This window comes from Onthophagus taurus, chromosome 8, assembly GCF_036711975.1.
Source record: "Onthophagus taurus isolate NC chromosome 8, IU_Otau_3.0, whole genome shotgun sequence".
Taxonomy (NCBI): Eukaryota; Metazoa; Arthropoda; class Insecta; order Coleoptera; family Scarabaeidae; genus Onthophagus; species Onthophagus taurus.
Window position 1 is genome coordinate 4,260,271 of NC_091973.1, and position 14,952 is coordinate 4,275,222.

The 14,952-nt window shown below is 37.0% G+C and overlaps 2 protein-coding genes across 6 annotated transcripts; one reads left to right on the forward strand and one right to left on the reverse strand.

The window, feature by feature from the left end:
- Positions 1–243: 243 nt before the first annotated feature.
- On the forward strand, positions 244–13,197 carry LOC111425312 (pleckstrin homology domain-containing family A member kramer). 5 transcript variants are annotated; one of them, XM_023059260.2, is made up of 16 exons: positions 244–368; positions 426–634; positions 700–1,077; positions 3,356–3,948; positions 4,002–5,464; positions 5,601–5,817; positions 6,105–8,453; positions 8,617–8,758; positions 8,814–8,889; positions 8,957–9,115; positions 9,284–9,376; positions 9,436–9,982; positions 10,044–10,238; positions 10,413–11,462; positions 11,823–11,969; positions 12,304–13,197. In XM_023059260.2, the coding sequence occupies exons 4-16, from the start codon at positions 3,372–3,374 to the stop codon at positions 12,420–12,422; spliced, it is 7,134 nt and encodes a 2,377-aa protein (XP_022915028.2). In that variant the 5' UTR covers positions 244–368; positions 426–634; positions 700–1,077; positions 3,356–3,371; the 3' UTR covers positions 12,423–13,197. The 5 variants fall into 5 exon arrangements, with proteins under 5 accessions (XP_022915028.2, XP_022915031.2, XP_022915030.2 ...); XM_023059262.2 differs by lacking the exons at positions 244–368; positions 426–634; positions 700–1,077 and adding exons at positions 2,487–2,780; positions 12,138–12,195 and having other exon boundaries at positions 12,304–12,392; XM_023059259.2 differs by lacking the exons at positions 244–368; positions 426–634; positions 700–1,077 and adding an exon at positions 2,487–2,780.
- A 172-nt stretch (positions 13,198–13,369) lies between these two features.
- LOC111425314 (phosphoglyceromutase 78) lies at positions 13,370–14,926 on the reverse strand. Its single transcript, XM_023059265.2, has 2 exons — positions 14,754–14,926; positions 13,370–14,096 (listed from the first exon to the last, which is right to left on the reverse strand). The coding sequence occupies exons 1-2, from the start codon at positions 14,851–14,853 to the stop codon at positions 13,426–13,428; spliced, it is 771 nt and encodes a 256-aa protein (XP_022915033.2). The 5' UTR covers positions 14,854–14,926; the 3' UTR covers positions 13,370–13,425.
- Positions 14,927–14,952: the final 26 nt, after the last annotated feature.

Below are 14,952 nucleotides of genomic sequence, written 5' to 3' on the forward strand. Positions count from 1 at the left end.
TAAAGTAGTTTAACGGGATGCAAAACATTCATGCCGGATACAAATAGCAATAATTGCCGTTTGGCTCTCGCGAACGGGAACCCACTAATTGCGCAACGCGTTTAAAGAGCGAAGGTCTTTTGTGGCACGGTTTAGTAATTTTGTTCGGACTCGAGGTTTGGCACACATTACCGAAATAGAAGTCCGTTTCTATATTTTCCCGGCCTGTTTCTGGGATGGGATGCGATGCGCGTTCAATTTGCGGTATTGCTCGAAACGCGACACCCAAACCAAGTTGCGTGTGTGCAATCATGCGTATCTCCTCTTTGGCATTGAATAACGGCCGAATCATATCAAATTCATTTGAAAGATGCCAGATTTTTGAGATCGTAAAAATTTTCTTCAGTCGCAGAATGTTGAAAGATTACAGAGAAGTATATTTGTAGATAGTTGAAAAGAAAATCTCGGCTCTCGGCAGCAGATGGTCGATAGAGGGGAATGTAATCTAACTTGAAAATTTTAACCAGAGATGGGTGAACGTGTAATGGGTGGCGAAGATTGAATGGATGTATTACCTTGTTTTCTTGTTAGCCTAACTAAAGAGGACATTCAACTGGCGTGTTCGTTGTATTGAATGAACCGAAAGAAAGTTTAAGTAAATATTTTTATCTTGTTTATTTATTTATGATAGTTAACAACATCTTGTTATTTTTTATTTAGGCGGGAGATCGGAATTCGGAGTCGCCACCGTCATGGTGACGTAAGAGGTGACGCATGTTTGAGCCTCCTCCAGCGCCAGGCGTATGTCTTTGCCGTTGGACAGGTGTTGGCTGGCAGAGGGGATACCAGAACGGCCACGCTACCGAGATATGACTACCTGTTCTCTCTCGGTTTCAGTTCCGAGGCGAACCGCGAAATGACCGCCGGGGATATGTCGGGGCCCGTGTTGGCCGAATGTTATCCGGACGCGCGTCGCGACGTAAAATGACCGTTTCGGGACCTCGACGCGGCGTACGCCCAGTTCCAGTGGCTTTATGTGTGCCAGGAGCCAGCCCAAGGTTGTTTTTCGCGTGCCTAACGCCGTACGCACGCTCCACGGTGAGTTTCACAATTATTTTAAACGACTCTCCTCTCAACCGCTCCTATTCTCTTATTCTTTCAATCTTATACTTCAGCTACTTCGTTTTCGTCGATTTCCTTTACTTGTTTGATGTATTTTTTTGGTCCGTCATACGTTTGGAGAAAGTCCGCTTCAGGCATTTTCTCCGCGCTGCGCGGCCTTTATTGTCGAAGAATGGCGCCTGTTTAACGCGAACCTGGCGTTTCGTCCGTGGTAATTCCACAATGCACACAAACGCACTCTTGGACCTTCGGGAGCCGATGAACTCGACGCGCAGTTCCGTTTCAGCGAGCAATTCCGAACGATCTCTCGTTCAAGAATCAACGTTTTTGCTTAAAACGCACCCAAAGACCCTATTATCTATTGTAAAACTAGCTCAAGAAACGATGGTTTTTCGTTCCTCTTTCTACAAAAGCGGAACGGATAAGTAATCACTTTAAGCTTCGTTTTGTGTTACCACTTGCCTGTTTTTTTTTAAAACTCTCCCAAGTTCTTAGAATTAGAGAAATCTTATAGAAAAGAGAACTAAAAGGAAGAAAGACAACAACCCAATTAAACCATAAATATAATTGTATATTGGATATAATTAGGTTCATCACATATTTCCAAAAATAAACCTAAAAGAACTTCTTAGAGTTGCATAAAAAGTAATTTAAAACAATCTATGAAGATTATGTTTACAAGTGGTAATTATTAGTTTTCACAACTGAAATGAAAATCTAAAACTTTCACTTACAATTAGTAAATATAAAACTAACAAGACAAAAAAAATCAACATTAACAAAAAATTAACATTTCCATGACTAATGCATTTATACTTAGACTACAAAAACACCCATGACATCATACGGTGTTGATTCGAAAAAATTCCCAAAACTGTTTGTTGAGCGAATGAGGCATTAATTTGAATTTTTTATTTACGGATTTTATGAATTAATTTAATTGTCATAGAGAAAGCTATTACAAATTCAGCTCAGGTTATCAACAATTGCAAATTTGTGCTACTTTATGTGGGTTAGTTATTCATGAAGCCTATTAGTAGTCCACTGCACGATTTTAAAACAGCATGTCAAACATTTAGCCGGTGTTCGACAGTTTGAATATTAATTTCGCGGCACTTAAAACAGTCTTCCGTTCCATTTATGGCCACGAAAATTTTGCCTAACAAAAAATTGCCTATTCAACGACTTCCTTTAAACCCTTAAATCGCTTCCTGAATAATTCCCAACTTTTTTTTACTTCGGTTCCGCATTCGCGCTTTTGTTTACTCTTTTTTGCGTCGCGGCGCCCGCGCGTTCCACGCTCCCTGTGCAAGGGGAAGGCGCCTGCGTAGTACCGCCTATGGATCCGGAAAATTGTCGGAAAAACAAGGAAACGTGTCGCTGTCGTTAACGCCGCGGTTATGACTCAAATTCGTCGCAAATTTTTAAAATATCTAAAATACGCTGTCTCGCGTTTGATAATCGTTTGTCGTAACATGTGAATTTAATATTCTGCGGCCGCGGAACTGATAAGCGGTTGTGTTAGAGATCAGGGTTGATGTAGGTCATATATGTGGGGAATTCCGAGCGCGTTCCAACATGAAAATAGGCATTTATTTTTAATCCTTTAGCATTGAAAGCCGAAACGAAAATACCGCTGGATTCAACATGTTTTCGTGCTTGTGGCGGCTGTGGGACTGGTAAATATACCTCCACGCAAACATGTAGTCCTAGATTTAAACGTTTATTTATTTCGTTCCGATTTCTCGAAATAATTTTAGACAACGACCTATAATCCTGGTATATATATAACTCATATTTCCTCTTTCGAGTGTAAGGGTGTATTCACCCCCTTCTTTCACAAAAACAACTGCCGAACCAATATCGCAGATGTTTTTGTCCGCTGTGAAAGGAAATATGTATTTACAGGCAGGATGTTTTCATTTTTTATGAGTTACACGGTAGTTGTAATAACGTTGTTTGCTCCGAGAACAATAGAAAAGTTATACGTAGTAAAATCTAAAAGGTTTCTAGAAAGTGTTCGATAAATGATATTTGGTCAAATGCGATTAACGCCGAGGGTTTATGGAAAGCTGCGCAGTCGTTCGAGCGCATATTAAAGCCCATAGGGCAGGTCAGCTTCGAGCATGTGTTTACGTTCTGCACCATAAAAAATTCAAATTCAACACGGACGACTTTAAATTAACAACTTAATTTCACGCGAATTTAACTTGACGTGCGTTACGTGACTAAAATCTCGATATTTTTTATTCAGGTTGGACTCCACCAACATGGATAATAAGAAGGTGACACCGAACGTGGTCGGCAATCCCGAACCCCCCCAAGAACCCCTCGGGAAACACGCGCACCAACACAATTTGGCCCCACAGCATCTGCGGCTACTTCAATACGGTTTAAAAATACCTAATAACCAGCAGTACGTTCACGTCCATCAGCACCCTCAGCCGATTTATTCAAAATACCCGCAACAGTATGTGCATCAGCATCAACCTCCAAAGGCGCAACAGCCGATATATCACACTCAACCACCACCGCAACCTATTTATGCTCAAGGGCCCTTGACTCAACAAAATGCGCAAGTATGGGTACATTATCACCAACAAAAAGCTGAAGCTCAACAACAGCCACCTGCTAAAGTCGTACAACCAACGATAAAAAGTAAAGAAAATATCGATAAGAAGAAATCTAATAATACTCACGTTCAATTACGCTCACCAATCGCGAAAAGACCCCCAGAAGCGCCGGTTGCCATGCAAGGTTGGCTTCATAAGCAGGGTTCGGAAGGGTTAATGCTTTGGAAAAAACGCTGGTTTGTACTCTCCGAGTATTGTTTGTTTTACTATAAAGGTAAGTTTAAATTAAATTAATTACATCATTTATTTATTTTTTATTAAATTTAGGCCCCGAAGAAGAAAAACTATTGGGTTCAGTATTATTACCATCGTACAAAGTATCAATATGCGGACCAGAAGATAAAATAACGCGTAAACACGCTTTTAAATGCGAACACACGAATATGCGCACATATGTGTTATCCGCGGATTCCCAAGATTTAATGATGCAATGGGTGAGGGTTTTAAATTTGGCCTGCCTTTTACAATCAACCGTCGATTTAGACCAATCGGTACAATCCGCGTCGACTTACGTTAACTCGGGGGAAAATTCCGATTCAGGTTTCTTCCAACAATCTTCGCAAACGATACGGAATACACCCGTACATATGCACACGTCGAGTAACACGACTGATTTGAGTAGTCCGAGCCAAGAAGCGAGTCAATACAATCAGCCTTTATACGCTAACGCGCCCCCGAAACCACGACGATTAAACGATGCTGGATATTCATCGCCCAGTCCGGAAATTCTCGATCGTTATCACGCTGAACCGAAATATATAAGCCCCCCTTTTCAATACTTGACGCCTCCCAGGAACGCCAAGTCTCCATTAACGATTTATACACCACCGGAGTATGTTCAACAAATCAGTAGTAAAGGAATAAATGATTATGGAGTTAGAGAATATGTAGTACAAAACGTCGAGAGGCGAACACCTGATACTTACGGACGGTCCAAAACGAACAACGCCAAAGATTATGAAGATATTTACGCTGAACAATATATGTACAAGAGGCCGCTAAGTCCATTGGCTTATAGCAGTGTTAAGAAATCGAACCCCACAATACCAGCGATGCAAAGAACTTACACACCCGTTTCGATGCTTGGACCTCGAGATATAAGTCAATTCGTACCGCAACAGCGGAAATCTCCCTGTAATATTCCAAGACCCCATAGTGCGGATTTTTTGGAATACGAAGTCAATCATAGGCAACCAACCCGACAACAAAGGCCTAAATCTAGTTTAGATATTAATAGAAACACTTCCAGCGACAATTACTTTTACAGTGAAGAAAGATATGCCGAAAAAATGAGAAAATCCGCCCAATACCTTCCAAACATGCCTCGTTATATACAGCAACCTCAACCTCAACCTAAAAGAATAGACATGGATAAAACTTTTCCATTAATGAAATCAAATACTCAACCCATTAATTTTACCAGCACGCCTGTAGAATACCAAAGAACAGAACAACAGCAACAACAACCTATTAGAAGTCGAAGTGTATTAAGCGAAGGATCTTTATCGAAAGAATTCGAGGATATTCGAACCAGTCCACGACCTAGGTATGATCAAGGAAGTCTTAGCCCCTGGCAAAATCGACCCGATCAAATCTATGGATATTCTGATGATTCTCGTGTACGTGAACAATTCAATCGATCTGCTAGTGCTAGACTTACTCAAAATAGCTCTGTCCAGACCGAAAGAGGAAGCGTAGAAGGTCGAATCAACAGGGAAGGTGAAAGAAAGGTAAAATTTATTCTTTAATTTTTTTATTTTTTATACAATGTATGTCCTTGTAAAATGATATTTTGTTTGGTTGATTAAATTACATTCCGAACAATTTATAAAAGAGATATCCAAAAGAAAATGTTTCTCATTACAGCGAGAAGAGTCGATGAAACGGTTGTTAGAGTGGAAGCAAAGGATGTTGCAGTCGCCGTTAAATCGCAAAGTTCATCAAAACTTGAATCGACCATATCCGCCGATGGGAAAGGATCCGTCGTATTTCAAGAGTTTGGAGTATCAGAAGATGGATCCATACATGGATCCCAGAGTGGCGGCGGCGATGCAGTACAATAGTTACTCGTCGGACGACGAAGGTAGGTTGGACTTCCTCCGGAGAGGGTCGTAATAAACTGGTGTGTAGTTGGCGGGATGCGGGGTTGTCTGTCTGAACTAGGTCCCTCCTGCCTGAATTGAAGTCTTGGGCCTCCACTTCTGTAACTAACATATTACGTCGTCCTCCTTAACTTTCCGCACGCCCGTTTCGTTTGACCACTAACCCAATTACCCTAAATAGTAATATTAACCGGTATATTAGAGCTGGTAGTGCCACGGAGTGTGCGTAGAGAATTAAAACGACACCTTTTTTTTGTGCCCGGTTCAGAACAAGTGGACTCGACTAAAGAAAGCGTACAGGCAGGATGGACCGCGGACTCGCGCCTTTCTGACGTCTCACTCGCACCTATTTCTACTGTTACGTTCACCGCACCATCCCCCGCTTTGCACGGTCCTGATGCCCCAAGCACAACCGAGAGCACTACCATCGATGGCGACGTTCTTACTCAGCCTCACTACAACAAGGAGTCCTCGACAGTTGCTCACGTTTCTAGTTTACGCCTTGATTATGATAAATCAAACACAACCGACATTAAAAGCAACGGAGCACTCGTCAAAAGTATTTTAGCGGAATTTGAAAATAAAAATTCTGAAAATATTGAATTAACCGAAAATATCGACGAAACTAAAACTCCAACAAGAGATGTTGAATTATCGGCTACAAATGTTATTGAAGAAAATTACATGACCATGACTCCAAAGAAGAATATATTAGATCCGGCAACGTCAAATGAGGCTTTAACATTAGAAACGGATGAAAATCCTTATGTGGAGATGACACAAGGCTCCGATTTGTGTCTTTTAAATCAACAACCATATGAAATGGTTTGCTTTGGAAAATCAGAACCTGTTTATATGGAACTTCACCCTACTCGGGATATTTTAAACATCGACGATCCCAAAAAATTACCCGATATACTTATGTTATCTAAAAAGAAATCATCTGATAGCTCTGACGCTGATGATGAAGCATCTAAAGATCTCGATTCGTTGGACACTCCCAGTCACCCTAGATTTAGTTTATCAGATTCATTTCGACCTGCGTCTTATTACTTGGGAGCTACTCAAACTGCTCCGGAACTTCAAGATAGTTCTGATAGTGAATTAGTGTCCCCACCTCCAATTCCACGATCACCACCGCCTCTCGATGAACTTGATGAACGCTCCAGTGCCCAAGAATTTAGTTTAACAGATGAACAAAAAGATGAGTTTACATTTTCAAAATTTTCAAAATCCCATAACAGAGATGGCGATAGCTCCTCGTTATCTCATAACAGCGATTCCGACGTTGAATTAAGAACACCCGGTTTAAGGGCTTATGAGAGGATGTTAAAACGAAGACCGGTTTCTGAGGAATTTTGCGGCGAATTGGATTCGTTAGATAGTCGGTATAACGAAACAATCGATAGTGTTGATTTGGATAAGTATTTAAGGGATCTTCAAGTGTCTAATGTTGAGCATGATTACGAAAATATGTGTATTGTGAGTCAAAGAACTCCGGAAAGTAGTAAACCATCGGTTTGTCATAGTAGACAAAATAGTAGAGATACACATGATAGTTCAAGATCTTTATTGACTCCTGATTATATTCATAGACGTGCTGAAAGTAGTGCTTCTATAACGGAAATAAATAGCATTCATAATTCCCGGTTATCAACACCTGTTACAATGAATAGAAGCGCGCCTTATTATTATTCTGATTTATCAATGAACACAACTGATAGTAACTCCACCATTTTAACTTTAAATAATCAACGAGGAAACATGATTAATAAACGAGACATAACTCACATTGTCAATCCGATACGGTGCTCCAACACAAGAACTTCAAGGAATGTTGGTAGAAATTCTCGCCAGAATTTAATTGATAACACTTTTAAGTTGGCAGCTGAAGCTCGTTCGGTTTCAGTCGATTTCTTAAATCTAACAGATAAATCTGGCCAAATTGACAAGAAAAACATTTATGAATCAGACACATTAAAAAGATTAAAAGCAATCGATTCTATTACAAGTTTACAATCAAATCCAGAAACAAGAAATTTATTCCCAAGCACACCGAATGAAAAGTTTCACGATTTGGATCCACCGTCATCGAGCGTTAGACGTTCTCATTCATTAGAAGGTTTATTAGAAAATGTTTTAAGTGAAAACGTTGACGCCAATGAAATAGAATCTCCAAATGATGAAGGTAGAAATGCGATAGCTGAAGGAAGTTATATGTGGGAAGAAGATGCGATTTGGAGGGAAAGATTACGCACCGCTAGTCAAAGACATACGAAATCTTTGGACGATTTAGACTGTATAGGCGAAACGAAAAAAGATAAACACAAAAAACAGCCGCGTGGTATAATGAGAGGTGTTACATATGTTAATGACAACGTTTATAACATGCCTATACAATGCAAACAACAAAAAGATACTGAAAATCAAAAGCCGGGTGATAGTCGTAAAGAAAATTTTATAATCGATAGGGAAAAATTACGTCAATGGGATTTGATGTCGAGTGCGCCATCGGACACGCAAAGTCAACAAGGGATAACGGTTGGTGTCGTAGCGGTAGACGTAGGTGATGAGACCTCGGCAACGCTGGGGCAAAGCACCACCAGTCAAGAACAAGGTACAATTTTGCATTTTGAACGACAATAGGTACTGTATAAATATAAATAGATGTAAATTTTGTATAAAAAAAAGTAATTTCTTTTTCTTTCTCACCAACAAACTCTTTTATTTTCAATTAACATTTTTTAAGAAACCCCGTTTTAACTCAAATTGATTTTTAGCTTCTGGATCGATTTGTATCAACAGCAGAGATACCGTTCCGAGAGCTTTATCTGCCAAACAAATGTGGAATCCTAATTCTCAATCGATACCCTCAAGATCAATTACTAATCTTACTAGGGAACACGAAAATGAATACGGATTGTAAGCGATTTTTGAAAAAATTATTTTGTTTAATAATTTAATTTTTTTAATGCAGATCAATTCGTCAACAACATTTTATGGGTCATCATAAGCATCATGATGGAAATTCTGGACAAAAGGTACCCAGACAGGTAAGAAGAGTAGTCTGATTTTTTGGTCAAATTTTCCGTTATTATTTATTTTTGTTACGAAACGCAGGGTAATTGGCACTGGGGTGAAAAAATGAACGTTTCCGCTGGCGAGTTGCTCGGCAGGACGCACGAAGAGCTTGTTTTGTTATTAATACAGTTGCGTAGACAAAGTACGAATACATATAACGCTATAGAGGCATGTTATACTGAAATAGAGAATATTCAGGTTTGATTTTATTATTTTATTTTTTACTTTTGTTTATACTAACACCACACACTTATTTGATACGACAGAATTAACAAATTTAACGTGATAGGCTCTATTACAGTAGTACAAATGTTGAAGAAATTATTCTATTTTTAGAAGGTGTAATTTTATTATTTTGTCGATTAGGGGCAGTTGCATAGAATGGATCCAGCTAAACAACTTGAAAATCTACAAAAATTGGAGCAGATTAAACAACATTTACTTGAACTAGAAAAACAGGTATTATTAATTTTTTTTTATAATTTATAAATTAAATAAATAATGTTATTAAATTATAGTATGAAAAGGGAAAACCCCTGGTTAATCTTGTTGACAACATGGTTAAATTAGGATCACTATATAGATCCCCAAACGATCGAAATATTAATCCATACGTTCGCGACAGATTAGAATTTAACCAACAAATCCAAGAACGTCGCCTTTTAGCGGAAGAAAGGCGCGATTGGAATCGCTTAAATCCCAATCATATGCAGCTACAAGAAAAAGTACAACAACTTTACCAACTTGATAGGCTTATTCAGGAAGAGTCGGGGACTTTACAAGGATTACAGCATGATAAAGAAGAAATTGAGAGGGCGCTGGGGGGATTACGTCATAGATTGCATAAAGGTTTTAAAGATCCCGCCGAAGTTGAACAAGCACGCAAACAACAGGCTATTCTGGAAAATGAACTGAGTAGAGTTCATTTAATGTTGGCGCAAAATTCGAAAAAATTGGAGGAGACCGTTGCTGGTAACGCAAGGTTGGAGCAAGAATTATTAGTTTTGAAGCAAAAGTTGCAGATTTCTAGGCAACAAAGGAGTTCACCACAATTTTCAAATGCAGGTATGAATTAAAATTAAAAAAAAATTTGTTTTGTTGAAATGAAATTATTTGTTTTATTAAGGTGATAGTTTGCCTTGCGTGGTTGGTACAAGCGCAATGTTGGAATCGGATTTACAAAGGGTCCAACAAAAGGTGGGCGATTTACAGCGTCAGCGACAAGAGTTGAGTATGCAGGTTCGCCAACTTACTGACAGGTCTAATAACCTCCAACAACAAATTAAACCACTTTCAGCTAATTCCTCAGCTAACTATCAAGGTATAATAAAACTAATAGTCTCGAATCGTTTTAGCAACATTTTGAAACATTTGGGAGTTGCTAAAATGTTCCTTAAATATAGAAAAATTTAGTTTTAACAAAATAAATGTGGGATAGGGTTATAATAGTAATAAAATTTATTAAACTCTTAATAATATATCTCAAATATCATAGGTAATAAAAAGAAAATACATTCTTTGTGGAGAGAAACAGACTTAGATACAATGAACATAATAGATCATGGGGAATCGTGGGAAAATTCAACAAGTTCCTTAAGTTCAGCACCAACAACGCCGCTTTACATAAATACTGATTTAAAACAAGCACCGGAAATGGAATTTTATAATAATCGATTAAAGACGAGTGATTCCACAAGCGAAGATACAACGCAAGGTTCTGGGTTGATGCCGCAAGAACGTCCAGAAATAAAAACGGTACGAATAGTCAAACGGGAATCTGAACGAAGACAAAGAGACCGCGAAAAGACTTCGACGGGAAAATGGGATCCTTTGCTGGAAGAAGATGCCTCATCTCAATCTTCTGGAACAATTTTTCGACCGGGGGTTGTTCAAAAAACTCAGAGTACCACAAATATAGGTTCACCTGGTTTTGAAACTGATAAAACTAGTAGTGGTGTGTTAAGCCGTCAAAGTTCGTTGTCCAGTCCAAGTTTACCGCAGGGGTTTTCCGATATCCGAGCAACTTCGAGTGAAGGAAGCGTCGATAAATCACCCGAATTATCACCTGTATTTCAAAGCGAAGCTGCCCGACAAATTATAACGGAAATGAGCCAAGAGACAGTTCCGAAACAATTAAATAGACGCGCGGTTCCTAAAGAAAAACGAAGACATTACACAGCGCCAAATAACAATTTAATCATGAAGAGCTTAAATCAATTACCCACCGATGATAGTTTCGATAAATTAACGGAACGCCGAGCTAGAGATGATTTGGACATGGAGAGAGCTTTAAGGCAGCGAATAGATGCCCCGGACGTGGTGCGGTCCACGTTAAGCAATAAAGAGCTTAAGTACAATGAGAACACCATTGATAACATATTAGGTACTCCAAATAAAATTAACATTCCGGAACGTTACATTCCGGAACAATTGCCTAAATTATCGGCCGAAGAAGAAGAACATAGACTGAGAAAAGTTGAGTCAATTAAAAAGATGTTGTCTGATACTACAATTATTAGTACTAGCTCACCTAATTTAGCTACAGGTAAGATATACACGTAATTGGTTCGTTTGAACTTTTCTATTCGTAGAGGTTTGAAATTTAGGTTGTTCATTCGGAACTTTTGATCTAAAATATTTTCAAGGTGGCCGCCACCTTGAACACCACTTCGTTATTTTAAATGGAATACTATAATTTTTATTGCACCTTTTAATTGTACGTAAAAAAATCAAATGTATGAATCATGTTTGATTACTTGTTAATTTGATTATTAATTAATCGTGTTTGATTAATGGCAGAATTAACAGTGGCAGCCATCTTGAAAGTATTTTAGATCACAACCCTGTATTATTAAATCAATTAAATGGATTTGTAATTATATATTTGATTTTTTTTAATATTTAGAAGATTCAAAGTCTGAAACACCATCATCAAGTATTGTAAATAAAGCAACGACGAAAATGATAGAAGAAAAGAAGCAACGCGAACATCTTTTGCAGCTAAATCAAATTCTGGCGAAGCAAGTTATGGAAATGAGTAAAATTGTAGCAGGTAAATAAAATTGAAACAAAAAAAAAAAAGTTAAATTTATAATAAAAAAATGGCATGGAGTTTGCACTTTATTTATTTAGAAGCCTTTTTTGACACTAAAGTGAATTTTTATTTTATTAAATTATTTTTTGCAGTTTTTTTTTTGCTATTAGAATTTTTTTTTCATAGGTTCCAAAGAATCCAACGAACAATGAATGCATTTTAGCAACTAGCTGATTGTTTTTAGGTGTGTGCCCACTTAAATTATTATTTTTTGTTTGCTTGCGCTTGTTCGTTCTGTGAAATGATGAATTAAAAAAGAAAAAAACAAACGTTGATTAAAAATTGTGTGTAGTGAAAGCATTGGCAAACCTGCCGTTGGAGGAGCAGCAGGATGATCTTGCGGACGATGAGGACTTGTCTCCAGTGATGCCTTTGCCTATATATCAGCAACGTTACAATTTTTATAGTTAAATATATTTTATAATGTTCTACATGATTGTTGCGTTGATTGTACAAATGTTTAAATCGTTGTGTTTGGCAGCACGGTACATTTTAAATAATCGCCCGGCTCTCTTCTCAATCTTTCTATTTCGACTCACGCAGTATTAACGATTTTTATTATACTTGTACATTTTTATACCGCGGAACGATTATGACAAGAAGAATTTTTTATATTAATATTGTATTATTTTTAATAATAGAAAGAAATAAAAAACGTTGTTTTATTTAAAATGTACTAACATCGTACTGAGTGCCAGACAATAAATAAGTATTGTTGTACTGTATATACATACACTTTATTATATTATATATAATTCTGTCTGATATGTTATTTAGTTTTAACGACTATTTAGTACCTAATAATATAAAATATATGCGAGTTAAACTCAGAATGAGAATATAATTAATAAAAAAATAGATGAGGCGTATAATATATTAAAAAATTAAATAAAAAAAAATGAAAAGTATATTTAACAATTGCTCAACAGTGTACTTACGTAATAATAAAATAATAACTTAATAATGATATTTATAATTATGACTATAATGGTGAGGGTGTTAAAAGTAAATCTTTAAACATTGTTAATAGTCACTAACAACTATAATAATTAAAACTGAAGATAACCGTCGAACATGAATCGTTCGATTACATTACAATAATTTTTTTTGTATATTTTTTCAACATAAGTTATTGAACACTTCCGAACAATGCTATTTTGCAGAGAATAAATTTTATTTCAAATTGCATCTAGTTTTTCTAAGGACCTAATATGTACAATGAAACATATATTCACATATGTTGAGTATATTTATTAAAGTATTAAAATAACGATATTTATAAAAAATAAACATTAATAACAACTTTGTTTAGAATTTTATTTACAATTTCCTTGTGTGTTATAAATGAAACACTCATATGTTGCGTATATATTTATTAAAGTATTAAATAAAATAATATAAAAAATTAATAATCCTATTTTGACTTTCCCTGAGCTGCAACCGCTTCCATAGCCTTTTTAACGGTTTCTTCATCCCCTAAGAATTGCAAGCTACCGTTTGGTACAGGATTTAAGTCTTCATCCAAAGTGTACACAAACGGAATTCCGGTAGGTAGGTTAAGGGCCATAATTTGGTCATCAGTCATTTTGTCTAGATGCTTAACAATACCGCGCAAACTGTTACCATGGGCGGCAATTAAAATCGACTTTCCCGCTTTAATTTCAGGAACAATGACATCATTCCAAAAAGGTAACGTTCTTTCAATTGTTAATTTTAACGACTCAAACTTTGGAAATTCATCTTCTGATGGGCCATCAACAAATTCTGGATTTTTTAAGATTATGTCATAGTAAGGATGATCCTTTTCCATAGGAGGTGGGGGAACATCAAAACTTCTTCTCCAAATTTGGACTTGAGCGTCTCCGTACTTCGCAGCAGTTTCAGCTTTGTTTAAACCTGTTAATCCACCGTAATGCCTTTCGTTTAATCTCCAGCTTTTTATTACTTTAAGATCAGTTTGCTGGATTTGTTCAAGTATGTTGGATAAAGTTTTTTGTGCTCTTGTTAATACAGAAGTGTAGGCAACATCAAATTTATATCCAGCGTCTTTTAAAGCTTTACCAGCATTTAATGCTTCTTGCTCACCTACAAAGAAGAAATGTTTTTGTATTATATATGTTACCGGCAATCTGTATAATATGGTATTCTATACAATACCTAGGCAATTTATAGAAATCCTAAAACGTTTAGGTAATATATGCAATATTATTAATTTTATACTTTGCCTAGATATTCTATAAAATACCGAATGCGAAGCCGGTTTGTGTGTAAAAGGCGAGAACAGAAGAGAGAGAATTTTACTTACTCAATTCTGAAAGGCCAGTAGATCCACGTCTTGTTTTTACAGAATTATTTTGTTTCGTAAGTTTTTAATACTTATTACTCGATTACTTATAAGCAAATGACATTATGTTAGTTAACCCAGAAAAGATTATAAAAAAGTTTATTATGAGCAAAAATTGATAAATACTGACCAAAATGTATTTATTTTACACATTGCCGGTCAACCAACAGGTACTCTATATAATGCCTAAGAATTGTATACATTACCTAGGTAAAGTATCTAAGGGACAATAATCTTCATAATATTTCATACATTGCCTAGACACCCCAGGTATTTTATACATTACCTAGGCATTGTATAGAGTACCTGAATTATACAGACTGACGGTAACATATATAACATTTTTTTTGAATATATCGGGTCATATCAATGACACTTGAAGGTTAATTCGAACTTACCTTTTGCACTTAGTTTAGCATCAAACCAGCCGCAGAAAAGATTTTTCTCGTTCCACTCCGATTCGCCATGACGAACCATTACTATTTTATACTGCACCATTTTATTAAATTTAAGAAATTCTCTAAGGTACACCGGTACCGTGTTTAAGTGTTTCGATAACTGATACTTTAAAGTGCCGCGCGAGGCAGCACTTGACCC